This window comes from Pristiophorus japonicus, chromosome 15 (assembly GCF_044704955.1).
Source record: "Pristiophorus japonicus isolate sPriJap1 chromosome 15, sPriJap1.hap1, whole genome shotgun sequence".
Taxonomy (NCBI): domain Eukaryota; kingdom Metazoa; phylum Chordata; class Chondrichthyes; family Pristiophoridae; genus Pristiophorus; species Pristiophorus japonicus.
In genome coordinates this window covers 124,926,659-124,947,675 of record NC_091991.1, presented here as the reverse complement: position 1 = coordinate 124,947,675, position 21,017 = coordinate 124,926,659, and the positions used below count along the sequence as shown (strand labels likewise).

The 21,017-nt window shown below is 46.3% G+C and overlaps 1 protein-coding gene across 3 annotated transcripts in view; it reads right to left on the bottom strand.

Moving 5' to 3' along the window:
- Positions 1–21,017, bottom strand: part of abat (4-aminobutyrate aminotransferase) — a 287,947-nt gene that overhangs the window by 186,959 nt on the left and 79,971 nt on the right. For all 3 annotated transcript variants that reach the window (XM_070900891.1, XM_070900892.1, XM_070900890.1), the window contains one exon: positions 10,025–10,154. In XM_070900891.1, coding sequence (XP_070756992.1) covers positions 10,025–10,094 — 70 coding nt within the window. In that variant the 5' untranslated portion in view covers positions 10,095–10,154. The remainder of the gene's footprint in view (positions 1–10,024; positions 10,155–21,017) is intronic.

Here is a 21,017-nt window from a genome sequence, read left to right as displayed (position 1 = left end):
GGGATTCTATTGTAAGGGGAATAGATAGGCGTTTCTGCGGTCACAACCGAGACTCCAGGATGGTATGCTGCCTCTCTGGTGCAAGGGTCAAGGATGTCTCAGAGGGGCTGCAGGGCATTCTGGAGGGGGAGGATGAACAGCTAGTTGTTGTGGTGCATATAGGTACCAACGACATAGGTAAAAAACAGGATGAGGTCCTACAAGCTGAATTTAGGGAGCTCGGAGTTAAATTAAAAAGTAGGACCTCAACGTTAGCAATCTCAGAATTGTTACCAGTGCCACATGCTAGTCAGAGTAGAAATAGCAGGATAGCTCAGATGAATACGTGGCTTGAGGAATGGTGCAAGAAGGAGGGATTCAAATTCCTGGGACATTGGAACCAGTTCAGGGGGAGGTGGGACCAGTACAAAATGGATGATCTGCACCAGGGCAGGACCGGAACCAATGACCTAGGGGGAGTGTTTGCTAGTACTGTTGGGGAGGGGTTATACTAATATGGCAAGGGGATGGGAACCTATGCAGGGAGACAGAGGGAAGCAGAATGGGGGCAGAAGCAAAGGATAGAAAGGAGAAATCCAAGGTAAAAATCAAAAAGGGCCACATTACCGCATAATTCAAAAGGGACAAAGAGTGTTAAAAAGAGTGTTAAAAAGACAAGCCTGAAGGCTCTGTGTCTCAATGCAAGGAATATTCGTAATAAGGTGGACGAATTAACTGCGCAGGCAACTATTAACGAATATGATCATTGGGATTATGGAGACATGGCTCCAGGGTGACCAAGGCTGGGAACTCAACATCCAGGGGTATTCAACGTTCAGGAAGGATAGACAGAAAGGAAAAGGAGGTGGGGTAGCATTGCTGGTTAAAGAGGAAATTAATGCAATAGTAAAGAAGGACATTAGCTTGGATGATGTGGAATCTGTATAGGTAGTGCTGCAGAATAACAAAGGGCAGAAAACGCTCGTGAGAGTTGCGTACAGACCACCAAACAGTAGTAGTGAGGTTGGGGATGGCATCAAACAAGAAATTACGGATGCATGCAATAAAGGTTCAGCAGTTATCATGGGTGACTTTAATCTACATAAAGATTGTGCTAACCAAACTGGTAACAATACGGTGGAGGAGGATTTCCTGGAGTGTATTAGGGATGGTTTTCTAGACCAATATGTCGAGGAACCAACTAGACAGCTGGCCATCCGAGACTGAGTGTTGTGTAATGAGAGAGGACTAATTAGCAATCTTGTTATGTGAGGCCCCTTGGGGAAGAGTGACCATACTATGGTAGAATTCTTTATTAAGATGGAGAGTGACACAGTTAATTCAGAGACTAGGGTCCTGAACTTAAGGAAAGGTAACTTCAATGGTATGAGACATGATTTGGCTAGGATAGACTGACAAATTATACTTAAAGGGTTGACGATGGATAGGCAATGGCAGACATTTATAGATCACATGGATGAACTTCAACAATTGTACATCCCAGTCTGGAGTAAAAATAAAACAAGGAAGGTGGCTCAACCGTGGCTAATAAGGGAAATTAAGGATAGTGTTAAATCCAAGGAAGAGGCATATAAATTGGCCAGAAAAAGCAGCAAACCTGAGGACTGGGAGAAATTTAGAATTCAGCAACGGGTTTAATTAGGAGGGGGAAAATAGAGTATAAGAGGAAGCTTGCAGGGAACATAAAAACTGACTGCAAAAGCTTCTATAGATATGTGAAGAGAAAAAGATTAGTGAAGACAAACGTAGGTCCCTTGCAGTCAGAACCAGATGAATTTATAATGGGGAACAAAGAAATGGCAGACCAATTGAACAAATACTTTGGTTCTGTCTTCATTAAGGAAGACACAAATAACCTTCCGGAAATACTAGGGGTCCAAGGGTGTAGCGAGAAGGAGGAACTGAAGGGAATCCTTATTAGTCAGCAAATTGTGTTAGGGAAATTGATGGGATTGAAGGCCTGATAGGCTGCATCCCAGAGTACTTAAGGAAGTGACCATAGAAATAGTGGATGCATTGGTGATCATTTTCCAAGATTTTATTGACTCTAGAGCAGTTCCTATAGACTGGAGGGTAGCTAATGTAACACCACTTTTTTAAAAAGGAGGGAGAGAGAAAACAAGGAATTATAGACCGGTTAGCCTGACATCGGTGGTGGGGAAAATGTTGGAATCAATTATTAAAGATGAAATAGCAGAGCATTTGGAAAGCAGTGGCAGGATCGGTCCAAGTTAGCATGGATTTATGAAAAGGAAATCATGCTTGACAAATCTTCTAGTATTTTTTGAGGATGTATCTAGTAGAGTGGACAAGGGAGAACCAGTGGATGTGGTGTATTCAAAAGGCTTTTGACAAGGTCCCAAACAAGAGATTAGTGTGCAAAATTAAAGCACATGGTATTGACATGGATAGAGAACTGGTTGGCAGACAGGAAGCAGAGAGTCGGAATAAATGGGTCCTTTTCAGAATGGCAGGCAGTGACTCGTGGGGTGCCGCAGGGTTCAGTGCTGGGAACCCAGCTATTTACAATATACATTAATGATTTTGATGAAGGAATTGAATGTAATAACTCCAAATTTGCAGATAACACTAAGCTGGGTGGTGGTGTGAGCTGTGAGGAGGATGTTAAGATGCTGCAGGATGACTTGGACAGGTTAGGTGAGTGGGCAAATGCATGGCAGATGCAGTATAATGTGGATAAATGTGAGGTTATCCACTTTGGTGGCAAAAACAGGAAGGCAGAATATTATCTGAATGGTGACAGATTAGGAAAAGGGGAGCTGCAACGAGACCTGGGTGTCATGGTACATCAGTCATTGAAAGTTGGCAAGCAGGTACAGCAGGTGAAGGCAAATGGCATGTTGGCCTTCATAGCCAGAGGATTTGAGGAAAGGAGCAGTGAGGTCTTACTGCAGTTGTACAGGGCCTTGGTGAGGCTACACCTGGAATATTGTGTTCAGTTTTGGTCTCCAATCTGAGGAAGGACGTTCTTGCTATTGAGGGAATGCAGCGAAGGTTCACCAGACTGATTCCCGGGATGGCAGGACTGACATATGAGGTGAGACTGGATTGACTGGGCTTGAATTCACTGGAGTTTAGAAGAATGAGAGGGGATCCCATAGAAACATATAAAATTCTGACGGGATTGGACAGGTTAGAGGTAGGAAGAATGTTCCCGATGCTGGGAAAGTCCAGAACCAGGGGTCACAGTCTAAGGATAAGGGGTAAGCCATTTAGGATTGAGATGAGGAGAAACTTCTTCACTCAGAGATTTGTGAACCTGTGGAATTCTCTACCACAGAAAGTTGTTGAGGCCAGTTCATTAGATATATTCAAGAGGGAGTTAGATATGGCCCTTACGGCTAAAGGGATCAAGGGGTATGGAGAGAAAGCAGGAAAGGAGTACTGAGATTGAATGATCAGCCATGATCTTATTGAATGGTGGTGGGTGCAGGCTCGAAGGGCTGAATGGCTACTCCTGCACCTAATTTTGATGTAACTAATGAAACTGCGGGTGGGACATATCCAAGACTGGAGACTATCGGGAGAGAGATGAGTGATGGGAGGCTACCCTGAGTCCTTCGATTAAAGCTACATAAAAGATCACAGAAACTTTAGGGTATGAAGTTTCACTAGATAGTTCATACTTAGACCAAATTTTTCTCCATGATTTGCCAGTCTAGATTCATTCCCACTGTCTCTTTGGATTTTCCATGTCGTCTTTGATGCAGAGGTAAGCATGATGCATAGTATATACATATAACAAGCACTTGTATTTACATTGCGCCTTTAACGTAGTGATACATACAAGGTGCTTCACAGGAGTATTATGAGATTTTAAAAAATTGACGCATAAGTAGAAATTACAGCAGGGTCAAAGAGGTCGGTTTTAAGGAGTGTTTTGAAGGAGGAAAGAGAGGTAGAGAGGCGGAGAGGTTTAGGGAGGGAGTTCCAGAGCTTGGAGCCCAGGCAACAGAAGGCATAGCCACCAATGGTAGAGCGATTATAATCAGGGATGCTCAAGAGGGCAGAATTAGAGAAGCGCAGATATCTCAGGGGGTTGTGGGGCTGGAGGAGATTACAGAGATAGGGAGGAGCAACGCCATGGAGGGATTTGAAAATAAGGATGAGAATTTTGAAATTGAGGCATTGCTGAACCGGAAACCAATGTACATCAGCGAGCACAGGGGTGATGGGTGAGCGGGACGGTATGAGTTAGGACATGGGCAGCCGAGTTTTGGATCACCTCTAGGGTGGAATGTGGGAGGTCAGCCAGAAGTGCATTGGAATAGTCAAGTTTAGAGGTAACAAAGGCATGGATGAGGGCTTCAGCAGCAGATGAGCTGAGGCAAGGGTGGAGACATGCGATGTTATGGAGCTGGAAATAGGCTGGTCTTAGTTATGCTGTGGATAAATGGTTGAAAGCTCATTTCAGTGTCAAATATGACACCAGTCTGGTTCAGCCTCAGACAGAAGTTGGGGAGAGGGATGGAATCAGTGGCTAGGGAATGAAGCTTGTGGCGGGGACTGAAAGGAATGGCTTAGGTCTTCCCAATATTCAATTGGGGAACATTTCTGCTCATCCAGAACTGGATGTCGGATAAGCAGTCTGATCATTTAGAGATCGTGGAGGAGTCCAGAGAAGTGGTAGTGAGGTATATAGTGTATGTAGGCACTTTTAGTAATGACTCCACGAGGCAGGGTATGATACTTAAACTGTGTCGACCTGTAGTCCTTTATTTGCAGTTCCTCGAGTCAGGACACCAAGCTGTGAGCTCCTTTATATACAGGGTTACCTGCAGCAGCACCCTCTGGTGTACAGGTGAGGTTTGTACAGTGTAAGGGTACATTCAGTGTTGCATAACAGTGTTACAGACATCACACAGTAAACAGGCATGCATATACAACAAGGTAGATTTGCGGTGTCATCAGCGTACATGTGGAAACTGATGCTGTGTTTTCGGATGATGTCGCTAAGGGACAACATGTAGATGAGAAATAGGAAGGCGCCAAGGATAGATCCTTGGGGTACATCAGAGGTAATGATGTGGGGGCGGGAAGAGATTCCGTTGCAGGTGATTCTCTGGCTACGATTCGAAGGATAAGAATGGAACCAGACGACTACAGTCCCACCCAGCTGGATGACGGTGGAGAGGAGTTGGAGGAGGATGGAGTGGTCAACCATGTCAAAGGCTGCAGACATGTCAAGAAGGATGAGGAAGGATAGTTTGCCTTTGTCACAGTCGCAAAGGGATGTCATTTGTGACTTTGATGAGAGCCGTTTTGGCACTGTGGCAGGTGTGGAAACCGGATTGGAGGGATTCAAACTTGGAAATGCAGGAAAGATGTGTTTGGGAGGCCACAACACATTTAAGGACTTTGGAGAGGAAAGGGAGGTTGGAGATGGGGAGGTAGTTTGCAAGGAAGGAGGGATCTAGGGTTGGTTTTTTGAGGAGAGGTGTGATGACGGCAGATTTGTGGGAGAGGAGGACAGTACCTGAGGCAGGAGAACCGTTAACAATGTCAGCTAACATGGGAGCCAAAAAAGGAAGTTGAGTGGTCAGCAAGCTGGTGGGAATAGGATCAAAGGAGCAGGAAGTGGGGTCTCATGGACAGGATGAACTCAGAAAGGGAGATTGGAGAGAAACTGGAGAAAGATGTCAGGTCAGGGCTAGGGCAGGGGGGATCCTTAGAGGAAGTTTGGTCCGGTGGACTAGGGGAAGGAAGGGAAGAGGCAGAGGCAGCCAAACGGATGGTCTCAATCTTAGAAACAAGGAAGCTCCTCACGCTTATTGTCGGATGTGAGGAGAGTGGTTTAAAAAGATGGTTAGCAGTGGAGAATAGAAGCCGGAGTTTATCTTTATATTCCAGAATGATTCTGGAATAGTGAGTAATTTTGGCAGATGAGAGCAGGACTTGATGATGCTTTATGTGGTCCAGCCAGATCTGGCGGTGAATGGCTAAACCAGTTTCCCGCCATATTCGTTCAAGTCTGCGTCCCTTGGACTTAATGGAGCAAAGATCAGGGCTGTACCGGGGGAACAGGCAGGGTGAGAGAGAGAGTAATTGTTTTAACACTTGTGTGCGTTCTTGGGGTTTACGGTGTTTAGCTGCAGCAAGCATCTAGAGAACATCGTCGACTTCTGGAAGAATTGCTTGATTTAAAGGTACCTGAACAGACCCGAATGGGTGGAGGTGGAATCTGTGGAATTTTGAGGGATATGGCTCAGTGACACCATTCTTATGCCAGTCTCTCAATCCAGTGTTGGCAAAAACCCCCTGGGAGGTTTGGTGTGCCAGATTGAAGAGAGGACTAACAGACCTAATGAGATGTTCATGAATGCCTATACCTCGATCCTCTGTTTCAACAGGCTGTCTCTTAGGCCACACAAAAGGTAGAAGAAGTAAGACTGATATGATTATATTGTGGTTGAGATTCTCTAATGCAATGCTACATGTCAGAACGGGGAATGAGCTGACACCGAGGGCCATGAAGAAAGAGCAATGAAAGACCAGTAAACACACCAGCGATCAATTAAATGGTTTATTATTGATCTCACTGGTTTTCATCAATTTAGTTGGCAAACATTATGACCAATGATTAAGCAATGTTGTCAAATTTGCCGTAGTAGATTACCTACCAAAATTAAATTATGTAGCATTAAGGTGAGAATATATCCTGAATTTTCCTTAATTGTTCTATTTACATCACTGGACTGAGCACTGCAGTGTGTTTGAGGAACTCGGTGAACTGTGGCATACTATTACAAGGATGTCAGCAGCGACCCTCAGGCAAATTCTCTCTTCGTTCATTGGACCCAAGCAAAATGTAAATATATGCACTAAAATGTAGAGTAAATCAGAACATACAGGCCTAGAAATTGGGTATCACCCCGTTTGGGGGCGGTAACACTCACGAGGGGCGAGACTTAGGCAGAGGTCCCGCCTCTCGCGATAAATTGGGGTTACCGCCCCTGAAAGGAAGTGGAGCGTTAAATCAAGCGCTGCGCTTCTTTCCTGGGGTGGGGGCAGCACGTCACACTGGGCCACGCAGCTCAGCCACTTACGAGGGGCTGGTTCCTGAATTAAAGGGAAGGGCCCAAGCTGCATATTCTGTATTCGAGGGACCCGCCTACCTGGAACATCAAGAAATGTGGGGGGCTGGGGGGCATCTGATGAGCCCGGCACTCAAGCAGAGTACCAGGCTGAGCGATCGCCGCACCGAACCCACGCTCAAAGCACCAGCAGAACGGGAAGTGAAACGGGAGGTTTTTTTCAGCAGCAGCCAGCCACCTCCCCTTTAAATTTTTCCCTGGTAGCGGCCGGCCGCCGGGTACACGTCCCCTGAAGCTGTCGCTGTTATCGCCTGCCGCAGCTTCAGAAGGCAAAACCCAATTTAGGTGCCAAGGCGCTAACGGGGCGCTGCGCTCGGCCATGACGAATTGATCTTCGAGCGCTGGAGATCGGGGCACAATGCCAACGCTAAGCTCCCGCTGAATTTAGCGGGAGTTGTTAGTGGCGCCGCGCCCGGTCGCAACATCATTTGCACCCCAATAGCGCCCCCTGGGGGCGCTGACGGGAGGCGCAAATGCACCCATTTTCTCCCATAGTTGAATGTAGACTTTTGAAGGCCTTTTCCATAATACTGTGAAACATAATACATTGTGGGGGAATGGATGTATAAACTGTAACATAATTAAAATTCATTTGGTTCAATGCAATTATAATGTAGGTTGCTTTCTTTAACTAAGAGATTTTGAACCCTGTTTTAACAGCTTATTTGCAATGAGATCAAAAAGAATTCGTTTAAAAAAAGAAACGCAGTGGCCCTGAAATTCCACGGGCAGCGATCCCGACAGTTTTGCTAGATTGCGTTTGCCGCTACCCTCCAAATCTGCCCCCTGCCGGAGCTGGCGCAATCAGTAGGAGGCCGGCAGCTGTAGGTGCCACTTGGGATGGTTCTTTGGTGCTGGCCAGGAAACTCTGGCAGCCGCTTGTCGATCCCAGCCGCCATTGCTCGTATCAGCCCCTGAGCAAGGGAGCCAATCCAGGAAGCTGTAACTTGTTGATTCATTGACGTCATCTGCTGATAGCTTTGACAGATATGAACATCTCTGTCAAGAAGGAAATGTTGCCTTTTCTCATGAATGTCAAGTGTTGTGCGGACACATACTAGATACTGTCAGACTAGATTTTGGCAGCCTGTTGCAGAGACAGGGCCTCAGTTTAATGTCAGGGTGAAAGGTGGCATTTCTGACAGACAACATTGGGTTGCGCTGAGGCAATCAGATTGTGCCCTGCATGCCCGTTTCTGGATGTGCTCGAATTTCTAGGCCAGTGGCTTGGTAGGTGGGGAAATGTAGCAACCATTCTGTGCTAGCAATATAGGTCAACAGCCATGACTAATTAATCCCGTTTTGGTGGTGTTTGTTGAGGGAGGAACACTGGTCAGGAGATCTGGAAAACGTTTTGCTCTTCTTTGAATAGTGTCATCAACTTGAAACAGAAAAACACGGGGAATTGGGGCCTCAGTTTACTGTCTCTTCTGAAGGACATTCGACGATACCCTCAAAAGACACCCTCAAAGCCTCCCTGATAAAGTGCAACATCCCCACCGACAGCTGGGAGTCTGTGGTCAAAGACCGCCCTGTCTTTGAAGTGCATCCGGGAGGGCGCTGAGCACCTCGAGTCTCATTGCCGAGAGCATGCAGAAATCAAGCGCAGGCAGCGGAAAGAGCGCGCGGCAAACCTGTCCCACCCTCCCTTACCCTCAACGACTATCTGTCCCACCTGTGACAGGGACTGTGGTTCTCATTTTGGACTGTTCAGCCGCCTAAGAACTCATTTTTAGAGTGGAAGCAAGTCTTCCTCAATTTCGAGGGACTGCCTATGATAATGAAGAATGACATTGAAAAATGTGAGAATTACATCATTCTAAAATACTGCAGTTTCCAAGTATAATACTAGCCATCTCACCAGGGCCATGTTATCAGTCTTTAGTGTTATCTGAATTCACATTACAAACTGGTTAACAAGTCTCCAAAATTACGTTCCTCCCAGAATCCCTCAAACTCCCTCCCTTCCTTTAAGACTGGCCTTAAAACACACCTCTTTAATGAAGCTTTTAATCACCCATCCTAACCTCTTCTTTGGCTCAGTGCCTGCTTCCCGTATACCTCAGTGAAATGCCTCGTGACGATTTACCACCTTAAAGGTGCTTATATAAATGCAAGTTACCACAACATTTGAGCTTTCTTAAATATTACAGGCACAATTTTATAATATTTAAAAGTCAGTAACAACTGAATATCCTTCACTGTCATAAAAACATTTGATGCCTTTTCTTCCAAATCTACCAAAGATTCTCTTAAAATATAAAGCAATTCATAATCTTAAAGTCAAATTGAACAGATACTAAATGGCGTCATACAATGAATGCACAGACATCAACACACAGATAAATGTAGTTGTTACATTTTTCTATTGGACTGTGTTCTCGCCCATTCAAATCATCATCAAATGAATAGAATATGTAGCCGGGCCTCCACCTATTTCTGCTCTTGAGCAACCCATAAAGGGTGTTGGAGACGGACTCAATTGCGGCTTTCAAAAGGGAATTGGATAGGTACCTGAGGGACAAAAAATTTGCAGGGCTACGGGGAAAGGGCGGGGGGAGCGGGACTAGCTGAAGTGCTCCTGCAGAGAGCCGCACAGGCTCAACGGGCCGAAAGGCCTCCTTCTGTGCTGTAACCATTCTATGATTCTAGGCTCAAGGAACCAACCACTCGCCTTTGCAGCAAGTATCTCATTTCCTCACTTCGTCTTCTCCGCTTTTCAGATCGCTTGCCTCAGCTCTTAACCAACTATGTGGCAGAAAATGTATTCTCTGGAAGGACGAATAGTTGAGAGATCAACTGTCCCCCACACCATCAAAGTAACCATCTAGATGTAGAACTGGAAAGGACTGTAAATGTCGATGAAATTTTATATATTTCACATAATTTCTGAATGAGAGAATACTCACGGGGCAGTGAAAACTTCAGGTTCTGCTGCAACATGTAAGTTAGCTGCCGAGAGAGGAGAGTAGAAGCCATCTTAGAATTCAAAGACTGAAGGTTCACAGGCAATGGAACTCAGATGCTCAGCCGACAGCTCTGTACGGGAGAAAACAAACATTACTCTTACCAGGAACTCATTATGTTATCCGCATTGCACTGAGTGATTTCCATTGGTGCTGATGTTTCACTGCTACTTTATACTGGATAGCCTTGTGCCTCAAGCAGCTTTACTAAATAAAAATTTGCATGTAGCTTCCGCATCACAGAAAACCAAGTCAATTATATAACCATACTGTTCGGCAGGACAGCGACACTAGATGTGACAGTTTTATGCTTTAGGCAATAATAAAACTGGAAAGGGAGTCACACAGATATCTCCACATTAACAGCACATCTATAGAAAAGCTGCAGAAAATTAAAAGCCTTTCAAGAATTCTTCCCATCAATGCACCAGAAGTTGGCTTGGCGTGTTAAATAATCCATTTTTGCAACATTAATGCACAAAACAGTCCATTTTTATTAATAATTTTCATTAATTATAACTGATTACTGACAAATCAAAGTCATCTTGTCAAGATTGCTTTATCTAATGTAGTATAACTACACATTCTGTTTACACAAGGGTTTTGGAAATATTTTCACGTAATAATTAAACAAGAGCATCCCTTAGTCAAAAGGGACTAAAAATTGCCCCTCAACCCAATTGAGGGCAATAACCTTCCAAGGCCGGGAATTCCTGCGCCCGGCCCAGAAGTCACGCCCCCGACGCGGAATTGGGCCGAGCGCTGTCTCCGCCATTCTGCTTCCTTTGAGGGGCGCTCCCGGGGCAGTCGCGCGCCGCTGAGTCCGTTGCCGTGCGGAGCAGGCCAGCGCTACGCGGATGCTGTCGCACTACAACGCCGCCCCCCCCTTCCATTAAAGGGGAGGGCCGCTGCGCACTCGACAGGCCCTTTGGTGTCCGCCGCTGGGCCACCAGGGACGCGATCGACTGGGCCAGCAGCCCGGCACCTAAAACAGAGTGCCGGGCTGCACGATGGCGGCCCGGTTGACGTGAAGGCTGCTATTGTCGGGCCGACCCAAGAGTTGGCCGACAAATAAAGATGGCGGCCCAGTACGCTAAAGGCCTCCCCTTTAAGGAATGCCCTGGCAGCTGATGTCTGTCAGCTTTGTGACCCGCGGGGCAGAAAGGGGTCGGCACTGGGCAGTGAGGAGTCGGCGCGCATGGCGATGACATAATTGGTGGTTGCGCGCCAGCCCTGGGCGCTAATCTTAGGGCGCGGCGCTGCCGGGACAGCACCCCCAAACCTCCAGGGAAATTTTCCGGGAGACAGTAGCGCCCCCTTCCCCTAGGCGAAAATCATATTGCGCCTCCGGGGGGGGGGGGGGGTGTGGAGCTAATGGGGCTATAAAAAGGGGCAATTTCGCCCCAGAGTTTTTGGGTGAAGGGGAGATATAATATTTTTTGATCAAAGATAAAGGATACCTGCGTTGCAGAAAGAAATGCATTTTTACTTTTGCCACGAAACGTCAGAAGCAAGCAAGCCCAATGGGTTAAATTCTGAATAAAGCTTCTACTCCATCCCACGAATGACTATCGGCCGGGGATGGGGAAAGTGTAATTGTCCGCTGTGTCATCTTGCAGCCCGGCCCCTGAAGTGCACTGCCTGGAGGATAGTGGGACCCCAGACCACTGCCACCCTCTGGCCCAAGACCAAAGAGAAACAACGGCCTGGAATTTGTGGTCAGCAGTGAAGCAAAGGCGTTCGGCGTTGGCCCTGAAGAAAGCTTCCCACAAAGATCTCGCGATCTCTGTGGCGAGAAGTTTGCCTTTTTCGACTTGCAATTCAGATCAGTGTAATGGGGAATCTCACAGTGCGAGCTGCTGTGATGTCAACAAGCTGCCTAAGCAGCCAATCACAATGCAGAATTCACACAGACAGGGAAGCAGTAAGTGAAGAAGTTACTTTTATTCTGACTTGTTAAAAATGTTACAGAGATAATCACTATCACTAGGGGGGTAGTGCTGGACAGGCTAATGGATCTCAAGGTAGACAAGTCCCCTGGTCCTGATGAAATGCATCCCAGGGTATTAAAAGAGATGGCGGAAGTTATAGCAGATGCATTCGTTATAATCTACCAAAATTCTCTGGACTCTGGAGGTACCAGCGGATTGGAAAGCAGCTAATGTAATGCCTCTGTTTAAAAAAGGGGGCAGACAAAAGGCAGGTAACTATAGGCCGGTTAGTTTAACATCTGTAGTGGGGAAAATGCTTGAAGTTATCATTAAGGAAGAAATAGCGGGACATCTAGATAGGAATAGTGCAATCAAGCAGATGCAACATGGATTCATGAAGGGGAAATCATGTTTATCTAATTTACTGGAATTCTTTGAGGATATAATGAGCATGGTGGATAGAGGTGTACCGATGGATGTGGTGTATTTAGATTTCGAAAAGGCATTCGATAAGGTGCCACACAAAAGGTTACTGCAGAAGATAAAGGTACACGGAGTCAGAGGAAATGTATCGAGAATTGGCTGGCTAACAGAAAGCAGAGAGTCGGGATAAATGAGTCCTTTTCGGGTTGGAAATCGGTGGTTAGTGGTGTGCCACTGGGATCGGTGCTGGGACCACAACTGTTTACAATATACATAGATGACCTGGAAGAGGGGACAGAGTGTAGTGTAACAAAATTTGCAGATGACACAAAGATTAGTGGGAAAGCGGGTTGTGTAGAGGACACAGAGAGGCTGCAAAGAGATTTAGATAGGTTAAGCGAATGGGCTAAGGTTTGGCAGATGGAATACAATGTCGGAAAATGTGAGGTCATCCACCTTGGGGAAAAAAAACAGTAAAATGGAATATTATTTGAATGGGGAGAAATTACAACATGCTGCGGTGCAGAGGGACCTGGGGGTCCTTGTGCATGAATCCCAAAAAGTTAGTTTGCAGGTGCAGCAGGTAATCAGGAAGGCGAATGGAATGTTGGCTTCATTGCGAGAGGGATGGAGTACAAAAGCAGGGAGGTCCTGCTGCAACTGTACAGGGTATTGGTGAGGCCGCACCTGGAGTACTGCGTGCAGTTTTGGTCACCTTACTTAAGGAAGGATATACTAGCTTTGGAGGAGGTACATAGACGATTCACTAGGCTGATTCCGGAGATGAGGGGGTTACCTTATGATAGATTGAGTAGACTGGGTCTTTACTCAATGGAGCTCAGAAGGATGAGGGTGATCTTATAGAAACATTTAAAATAATGAAAGGGATAGACAAGATAGAGGCAGAGAGGTTGTTTCCACTGGTCGGGGAGACTAGAACTAGGTGGCACAGCCTCAAAATACAGGGGAGCCAATTTAAAATCGAGTTGAGAAGGAATTTCTTCTCCCAGAGGGTTGTGAATCTGTGGAATTCTCTGCCCAGGGAAGCAGTTGAGGCAAGCTCATTGAATGTATTCAAATCACAGATAGATAGATTTTTAACCAATAAGGGAATTAAGGGTTATGGGGAGCGGGCGGGTAAGTGGAGCTGAGTCCATGGCCAGATCAGCCATGATCTTATTAAATGGCGGAGCAGGCTCGAGGGGCTAGATGGCCGACTCTTGTTCCTAATTCTTATGTTTTTATGTAAAACAAAGATTGGGACTCTGACATGGGGAAAAGGTAAATCTGAAATTTATACGAACAAACTTTTAAACTGTATAATGTTTTCTAAATTTTCTTTAAAATTTTCATTTTTATTATAATGGAGAAATTTGACACTCCACAAAATTAAAATGAGTTTTTCGAGGCCATAACGTTTGCTTAGCATTCAATACGCTGTTAAAACTCCAGTAGACTTAATCCAACAAGGTCTAACTTTTAATAGAATATTTAACAGCGATATTAGCGCGGAAAACCCAAGTTTTCGTCAGTTTCGCTGATGTCCCTGATTACACTGATTGGCGGCTATAGGGGAGGGGGGCCGGAACAGTGAATGACTGACCACAACTTCAGGATTTCCGGATTAGGATGCACATGCGCTACATCCTGAGGGTGCGGTCAATTTCAAAGGGGTAGTGACAGCGAACGCTGTACGTAGCAAATTCTGGGCCAGTATGACGAATGAACACCTCTATTGCTCCAGTGTGACATTACCATTTCCCATACCAGTCATTAGTGAACTAATATTCGTGCAGCTGTAAACATTAATTCAGATTGCTTCAGTAACTATCATTTCCAGTCTGTGGTTATTAATTTAGCTCCTTCACATCTTCAACTTCAAGCTAATTCTCCTGGTGATGTCATTAACAAAAGCAATCATTTTCCCTGTGTGTGTAAAGGGTGAGCAAAAGTATGAGGACAAACACCAGAGAAAGACCAGCAACAGACCTTTCTTCCATTTTTATTGCTAATCTGGGTCTGGCTCCCATGTAAAATGAGAAATTACAACAACAACAGCTTGTATTTATATAGCACATTTAACATAGTAAAACGTCCCAAGGCACTTCACAGGAGTGTTAGAAGACAAAGAAATGTTTTGACACCGAGCCACATAAGAAGAAATTATGGCAGGTGACCAAAGGCTTGGTCAAAGAGGTAGGTTTTAAGGAACGTCTTAAAGGAGCAAAGAGGGGTAGAGAGGCAGAGAGGTTTAGGGAGGGAGATCCAGAGCTAAGGGCCCAGGCTGCTGAAGGCGATTATAATCAGAGATGCTCAAGAGGACAGAATCTGAGGAGCGCAGATATCCCGGGGGGGGGGGCGGGGCGGGTCGTGAGGCTGAAGAAAAAAGTTACTTGTTTTAGGACAAACATGAGGAACTCCAGCAGAATTAAATAAAGTGAATAATAACAAGTGTGCCATCTCATTCAGTCTGATGAGTGTATTATAGAAAAAATGGGGAAAATCTAAACCAGAATTTAAAGAATAATTTTCAAAAATTAATTATCCAAATTAAACAGTATTGTTTCCCCAAAAGAATGTCTGGAGTTCTGCACTAATATGCCACAGGTGATGCTGAATACAACTGAACTGCTGTGGAGTTCGAATTCCAAGTGTTTCAACACAATGTTAATAACTACAATCTATATCCACTAAAGACAACATGTTCAACAAATATGTATCTAAAATCCACTATACTGGACAAAGTGCCTTTTGATAGTCAGCTGTTTCAGGTGCAATAGGGTGACTGTTATCTCAGTTATGTGATGTTGGATGGTTAATATCCAGCAAGACATAGTAGGCATGATGGGGGTTCATACAATTGGATGTAACTTAATTCGGAATAAAAAGCACGTGTTGCACGTTATGGGGTTGGTCACTGTGCAAGATAATAGGGACTTCCCAGCACTGTCAGCCCAGTCCAGAGATTAACTGCCTTAACCCCACGTAATACTCTTTCCATGAGCAAAGATTCAGTGTTTAATGCAGTTCATTCCTAGTCCTTCCACTCAGGCTCAACATTACTTGTGCATGATCATAACTTGGCAGAGAAATAAAACTAATATCATGTTAATGGAATAGGGAAATACTTATCAGACATGAAAGCATCAGTCATTAATTTCAAGACTTTCTAATTTTTCCATTTTCTATCAATGCAAACAGTAAACCAGCACTGACCACTCGGGCACACCAGTTCCAACCCTTCTCCGGTCCAACCAACACCCATTTTACCAAAAACTCGGTTTCCTGTCCTTCAACTAACTTTTAATCCCTGCTGCTATATTTCCCCTTATTCTTTTTTATTCGTTGCTGGGATGTGGGCGTCGCTGGCAAGGACAGCATTTATTGCCCATCCTTAATTGCCCTTGAGAAGGTGGTGGTGAGCTGCCTTCTTGAACCGCTGCAGTCCCTGTGGTGATAGTACTCCCACAGTGTTGTTAGGGAGAGAGTTCCAGGATTTTGACCCAGTAACGATGAAGGAATGGCGATATATTTCCAAGTCAGGATTGGGTGTAACTTGGAGGGGAACTTCCAGGTGATACTGTTCCCAGGCGCCTGCTGCCCTCGTCCTTCTAGGTGGTAGAGGTCGCGGGTTTGTAATGTGCTGCCGAAGAAGCCTTGGCGAGTTGCTGCAGTGCATCTTGTAGATGGTACACACAGCAACTACGGTGCGCCGGTGGTGGAGGGAGTGAATGTTGAAGGTGGTAAATGTCGAGCTTCTTGAGTGTTGCTGGAGCTGCACTCATCCAGGCAAGTGGAGAATATTCCATCACATTCCTGACTTGTGCCTTGTAGATGGTGGAAAGGCTTTGGGGAGTCAGGAGGTTAGACACTCGCCGCAGAATACCCAGCCTCTGACCTGCTCTTGTTGCCACAGTTTTTATGTGGTTGGTCCAGTTAAGTTTCTGGTCAATGGTGACCCCAGGATGTTGATGGTGGGGGATTCGGCGATGAATGTCAAGGGGAGGTGGTTAGACTCTCGCTTGTTGGAGATAGTCATTGCCCGGCACTTGTGTAGCGCGAATGTTACTTGCTTCTTATAAGCCCAAGCCTGAAGGTCGTGCATGTGGGCATGGACTGCTTCATTATCTGAGGAGTTGTGAATGGAACTGAACACGGTACAATCATCAGCAATCATCCCCACTTCTCACCTTATGATGGAGGGAAAGTCATTGATGAAGCAGATGAAGATGGTTGGGCCTGGGACACTGCCCTGAGGAACTCCTGCAGTGATGTTCTGGAGCTGAGATGAATGACCTCCAAAAACCACAACCATCTTCCTTTGTGCTAGGCATGACTCCAGCCAGTGGAGAGTTTTCCCCCTGATTCCCATTTACTTCAATTTTACTAGAGCCCCTTGATGCCACACTCAGTCAAATGCTGCCTTGATGTCAAAGGCAGACACTCTCACCTCACCTTCGGATTTCGGCTCTCTTGTCCATGTTCGGACCAAGGCTGTAATGAGTGGTCCTGGCAGAACCCAAACTGGTCATCGGTGAGCAGGTTATTGGTGAGTAAGTGTCGCTTGGCAGCATGTTGACGACACCTTCCATCACTTTGCTGATAATTGAGAATAGATTGATGGGGCGGTAATTGGGTGGATTAGATCAGTCCTGCTTTTTGTGGACAGGACATACCTGGGCAGTTTTACAAATTGTCGCGAAGATGCCAGTGTTGTAGCTGTACTGGAACAGCTTGGCTTGAAGTGCGGCTAATTCTGGAGAACAAGTTTTCAGCACAACAGCTGGAATGTTGTCGGGTCTCATAGTCTTTGCTGTATCCAGTTTACTTGATATCACATGGATTGAATCGAATTGGCTGAAGACTGGCTTCTGTGATGGTGGAGATCTCAGGAGGAGGACGACATGGTTCATCCACTTGGCACTTCAGGCTGAAGATGGTCGCAAACGCTTCAGCCGCGTCTTTTGCACTCGCGTGCTAGGCTCCGCCATCATCGAGGATGGGGACGTTCATGGAGCCTCCTCCTCCCATTATTTGTTTAATTGTCCACCACCATTCACGACTGAATGTGGCAGGACTGCAGAGCTTTGATCTAATCCATTGGTTGTGGGATCGTTTAGCTCTGTCTATAGCATAGTGCTTCCGCTGTTTGGCATGCATGTGTTGCAGTTTCCCCAGGTTGGCACCTTTTTTTTAGGTATGCCTAGTGCTGCTCCTGGCATGCTCTTCTGCACTCCTCATTGAACCAGGGTTAGTCCCCTGGCTTGATGGCAATGGTAGAGTGAGGGATATGCCAATAATGCCCAGTTTTGAGCTGAATCTAATCCATTTAGCACGGTGGTAGTGCCACACAACACGATGGAAGGTGTCCTCAGTGTGAAGATGGAACTTCGTCTCCACGTGGATTGTGTGATGTACACTGCTACCAATGCTGTCATGGACAGATGCACCTGTGACAGGTAGGTTGGTGAGGACGAGATCAAGTAGGTTTTCCCTCATGTTGGTTCTCTCACCACTTGCCATAGGCCCAGTCTGGCAGCTATGTCCTTCAGGACTTGGCCAGCTCAGTTAGTGGTGGTGCTACTGTGCCACTCTTGGTGATGGACATTGAAGTCCCCCACCCAGTGTACTTTCTGTGCCCTTGCTACCCTCAGTGCTTCTTCAAAGTGGTGTTCAACGTGGAGGAGTACTGATTCATCAGCTGAGGGAGGATGGTAGATAGTAATCAGTAGGAGACTTCATGGGATCTGGAGTCAATATTAAGGACTCCCTGGGCCACTCCTTCCTGACTGTATAACAGTCCGGTGGGACAGGACATACCCAGGGATGGTGATGGAGATTGTGGGGACATTGGTTGAAAGGATGATTCTGTGAGTCTGACTATGTTAGTCTGTTGCTTGACTGTGGGACAGCTCTCCCAATTTTGGCACCAGTCTCCAGATGTTGGTGAGGAGAATTTTGCAGGGTCGTGTGGGCTGAGTGTGCTGTTGTCATGTCCGAAGCCGTTGCCGAGGTCGATGCTGGATGGTCCGTCCAGTTTTATTCTTATTGTTGCTCGTAGCGCTTTGTCACAACTGAATGGCTTGCTAGGCCAATTCAGAGAGCAGTTAAGAGTCAACCACCTTGCTGTGGGTCTGGAGTCACATATTGGACAGACTAAGTAAGGATGGCAGATTTCCTTAATGAACCAGATGAGTTTTTATGAAAATCCGATAGTTTCGATGGGCTAGAACCTCCACTTTTGAGCTTATCGCCCAAAAATGGGCGTTATTTCCGGCACGGGCATTAAAAAAGGGTTTTCAGATCACCAGCTTCTCGCCCATTCTCAAAACACCTTGTTTACATTTTTGAAAATCGGCGTTAACGCGAGTGATATCAAATGGGCGGTAGCGTTAAATTCTGCCGTAAAGTGTGGCCGTCCTTAGCAATGGCATGGCAACGCTCGATTCAAGCGATTTAGAAGGTCAAGGGTCATCATGACATGTGCAGAAGAGGAGAGAGAGGGAGCTCAGAGGCACTGAAAGCATGTGTGGCTGTGGTGTGTGCTTGTTTGGCTGTTGTGGGAGGAACGACGGAGATTCACCAGCAGCAAAAAGCCTACTAAGCACCAAGAACATAGTTGGCACTGAGTTTTTGTCCAACAAATAACATATAAAATGGGAGGGATGGAGGAGTATCTGGAGCTGGTAGCCAGGAAGACTGGTAACAGAGGGCTCCCAGTGGTCCCGGAGCACCACACTGCACCCCAAGGTAATGCACCCCCATTGCCAACCACACATGAGAGCCAGCAGCAACATCTTGCTTATGGCTCAGAGCACACTCCCACCATAGGACCGTCCTCTCCCGTATCCGTCCAAGTAGCTCTTCGGCCGTCACCCCACCTCCCCCCAATGAAGCAGCACCTGAGGACCTCCTCAGCCAGGCAGCTTGAAGTCAGGAGGGTAAGGGGAAGGGGTAGAAGTAGGGAGGAGAAGGGGGGGGGGGGAAGGGTAGGTTTGTACAGAAATACTGATGATTTCAGACTAATGTTCGGTTTAATGTTTTTTATTTAACAAAACCTTGCAGCACATTGGCTCAGATAGCTGCACCATTACACGCTGGTGATTCCTTAACATCAAAAGGTATAATCACACTTAACTTCAATCAACTTAAACTTTAACTGTCACCAAGGTGATACCCACCATTGATATATGATCTGCACACTCAGCAGTGTGTCAGCCTTGTAAATAACACCAACGTTCTTTCAGGCAAAGCGATCATTGATGAGCTCCTGATGTAAGGCTCTTGCAGCTATCATGCCACCATGGGCTCTTTCATGCGGTCTACAGGGGGGCAGGGGCATGGCTTCAGCATCAACCTGATTGTCTGGCCTGATGTCAGTGTCTGCCTCCTCATCCTCCTCTTCCTCTCTCTGGTGAGGTGGACTGTCAAACTCATCAGGCAATTCTTGTCCCCTCCTGATAGCCAAGTTGTGTCACATGGAACACACCACCACGAGTTGAGCATCCTGATTTTAATCACTCAACCAGTGGTGGCCGTGCTTTAGCTGCCTAGGCCCTCTGGAATTCCCTACCTAAACTTCTCCGCCTCTCTACCTCGCTTTCCTCCTTTAAGACCCTCCGACAATGGCGGCCCTCGCATCGACCAGGCCACCATCATGCAGCCCGGCACTCTGTTTTGGGTGCCAGGCCACTGGCCTGATCAATCGTGTCTCTGGTGGCCCAGTGGCTGGCCACTAAAGGGCCTGCAGACTGTACAGCGGCCCTCCCTTTTAAATGAAGGATGCTTCACGTAGCACTGGGCCATCGCCCCGGGATCACCCCTCCAAGGAAGTGGAATGCTGGAGACAGCGCTCTGCTTCCTTTGAGGGGCGCACGTGCCCAATTCTGCGTCGGGGGCGGGACTTCTGGGCTGGGCGATTCCCCAGTCCCGGCCCCGGAAGGTTACCATCTCCAATCGGGGCAAGGGGCAATTTCGCCCCCTTAATTTGTACTGTATGCATTTCATATTTGCAGATTTCCCACTGCTGATCTGTTGACCTGTTCGCTAACTTTCTGCCCAAATTATTTTGACCTGATCCCTTTTTATCTCACTGAACTTCATTTTTTTTCTAGTCCTGCTGCCATATTTGTGACTCTTCATTGTCCTTTTCTATTATACATTAATCTTAACTATGTTGTGGTTGCTATTTCCCAATTTATCCTATCCTCACATCATTTGCTCCATTTCATTTCACATAACTAAATCAAGCAATGCTTCTTTCCTTATTGAATTAGAAATACACTGATCTGGGAAGCAGTCCTGGATGCATTCAAAAAGTGTTCCCCACTTTGACCACATGCATAACCTTTACTCCAGTCAATCTCGGGATAGTTAAAATCACCCAAAATGATTGCTGTATTTTTCTTACATATGTCTCTGAGCTGTCTGCAGATCTCCACATTTATCTCATCTCCATTGTTTGCTGGCCCGTACAGCACATCAAGAATTGTACCAGTTCCCTTCCTATTTCGATTTTAAGTTCCCCGTCCTGTTCTTGAGTCACATCTCGGTTACAGCTATTATATCACATCCCTCCATAA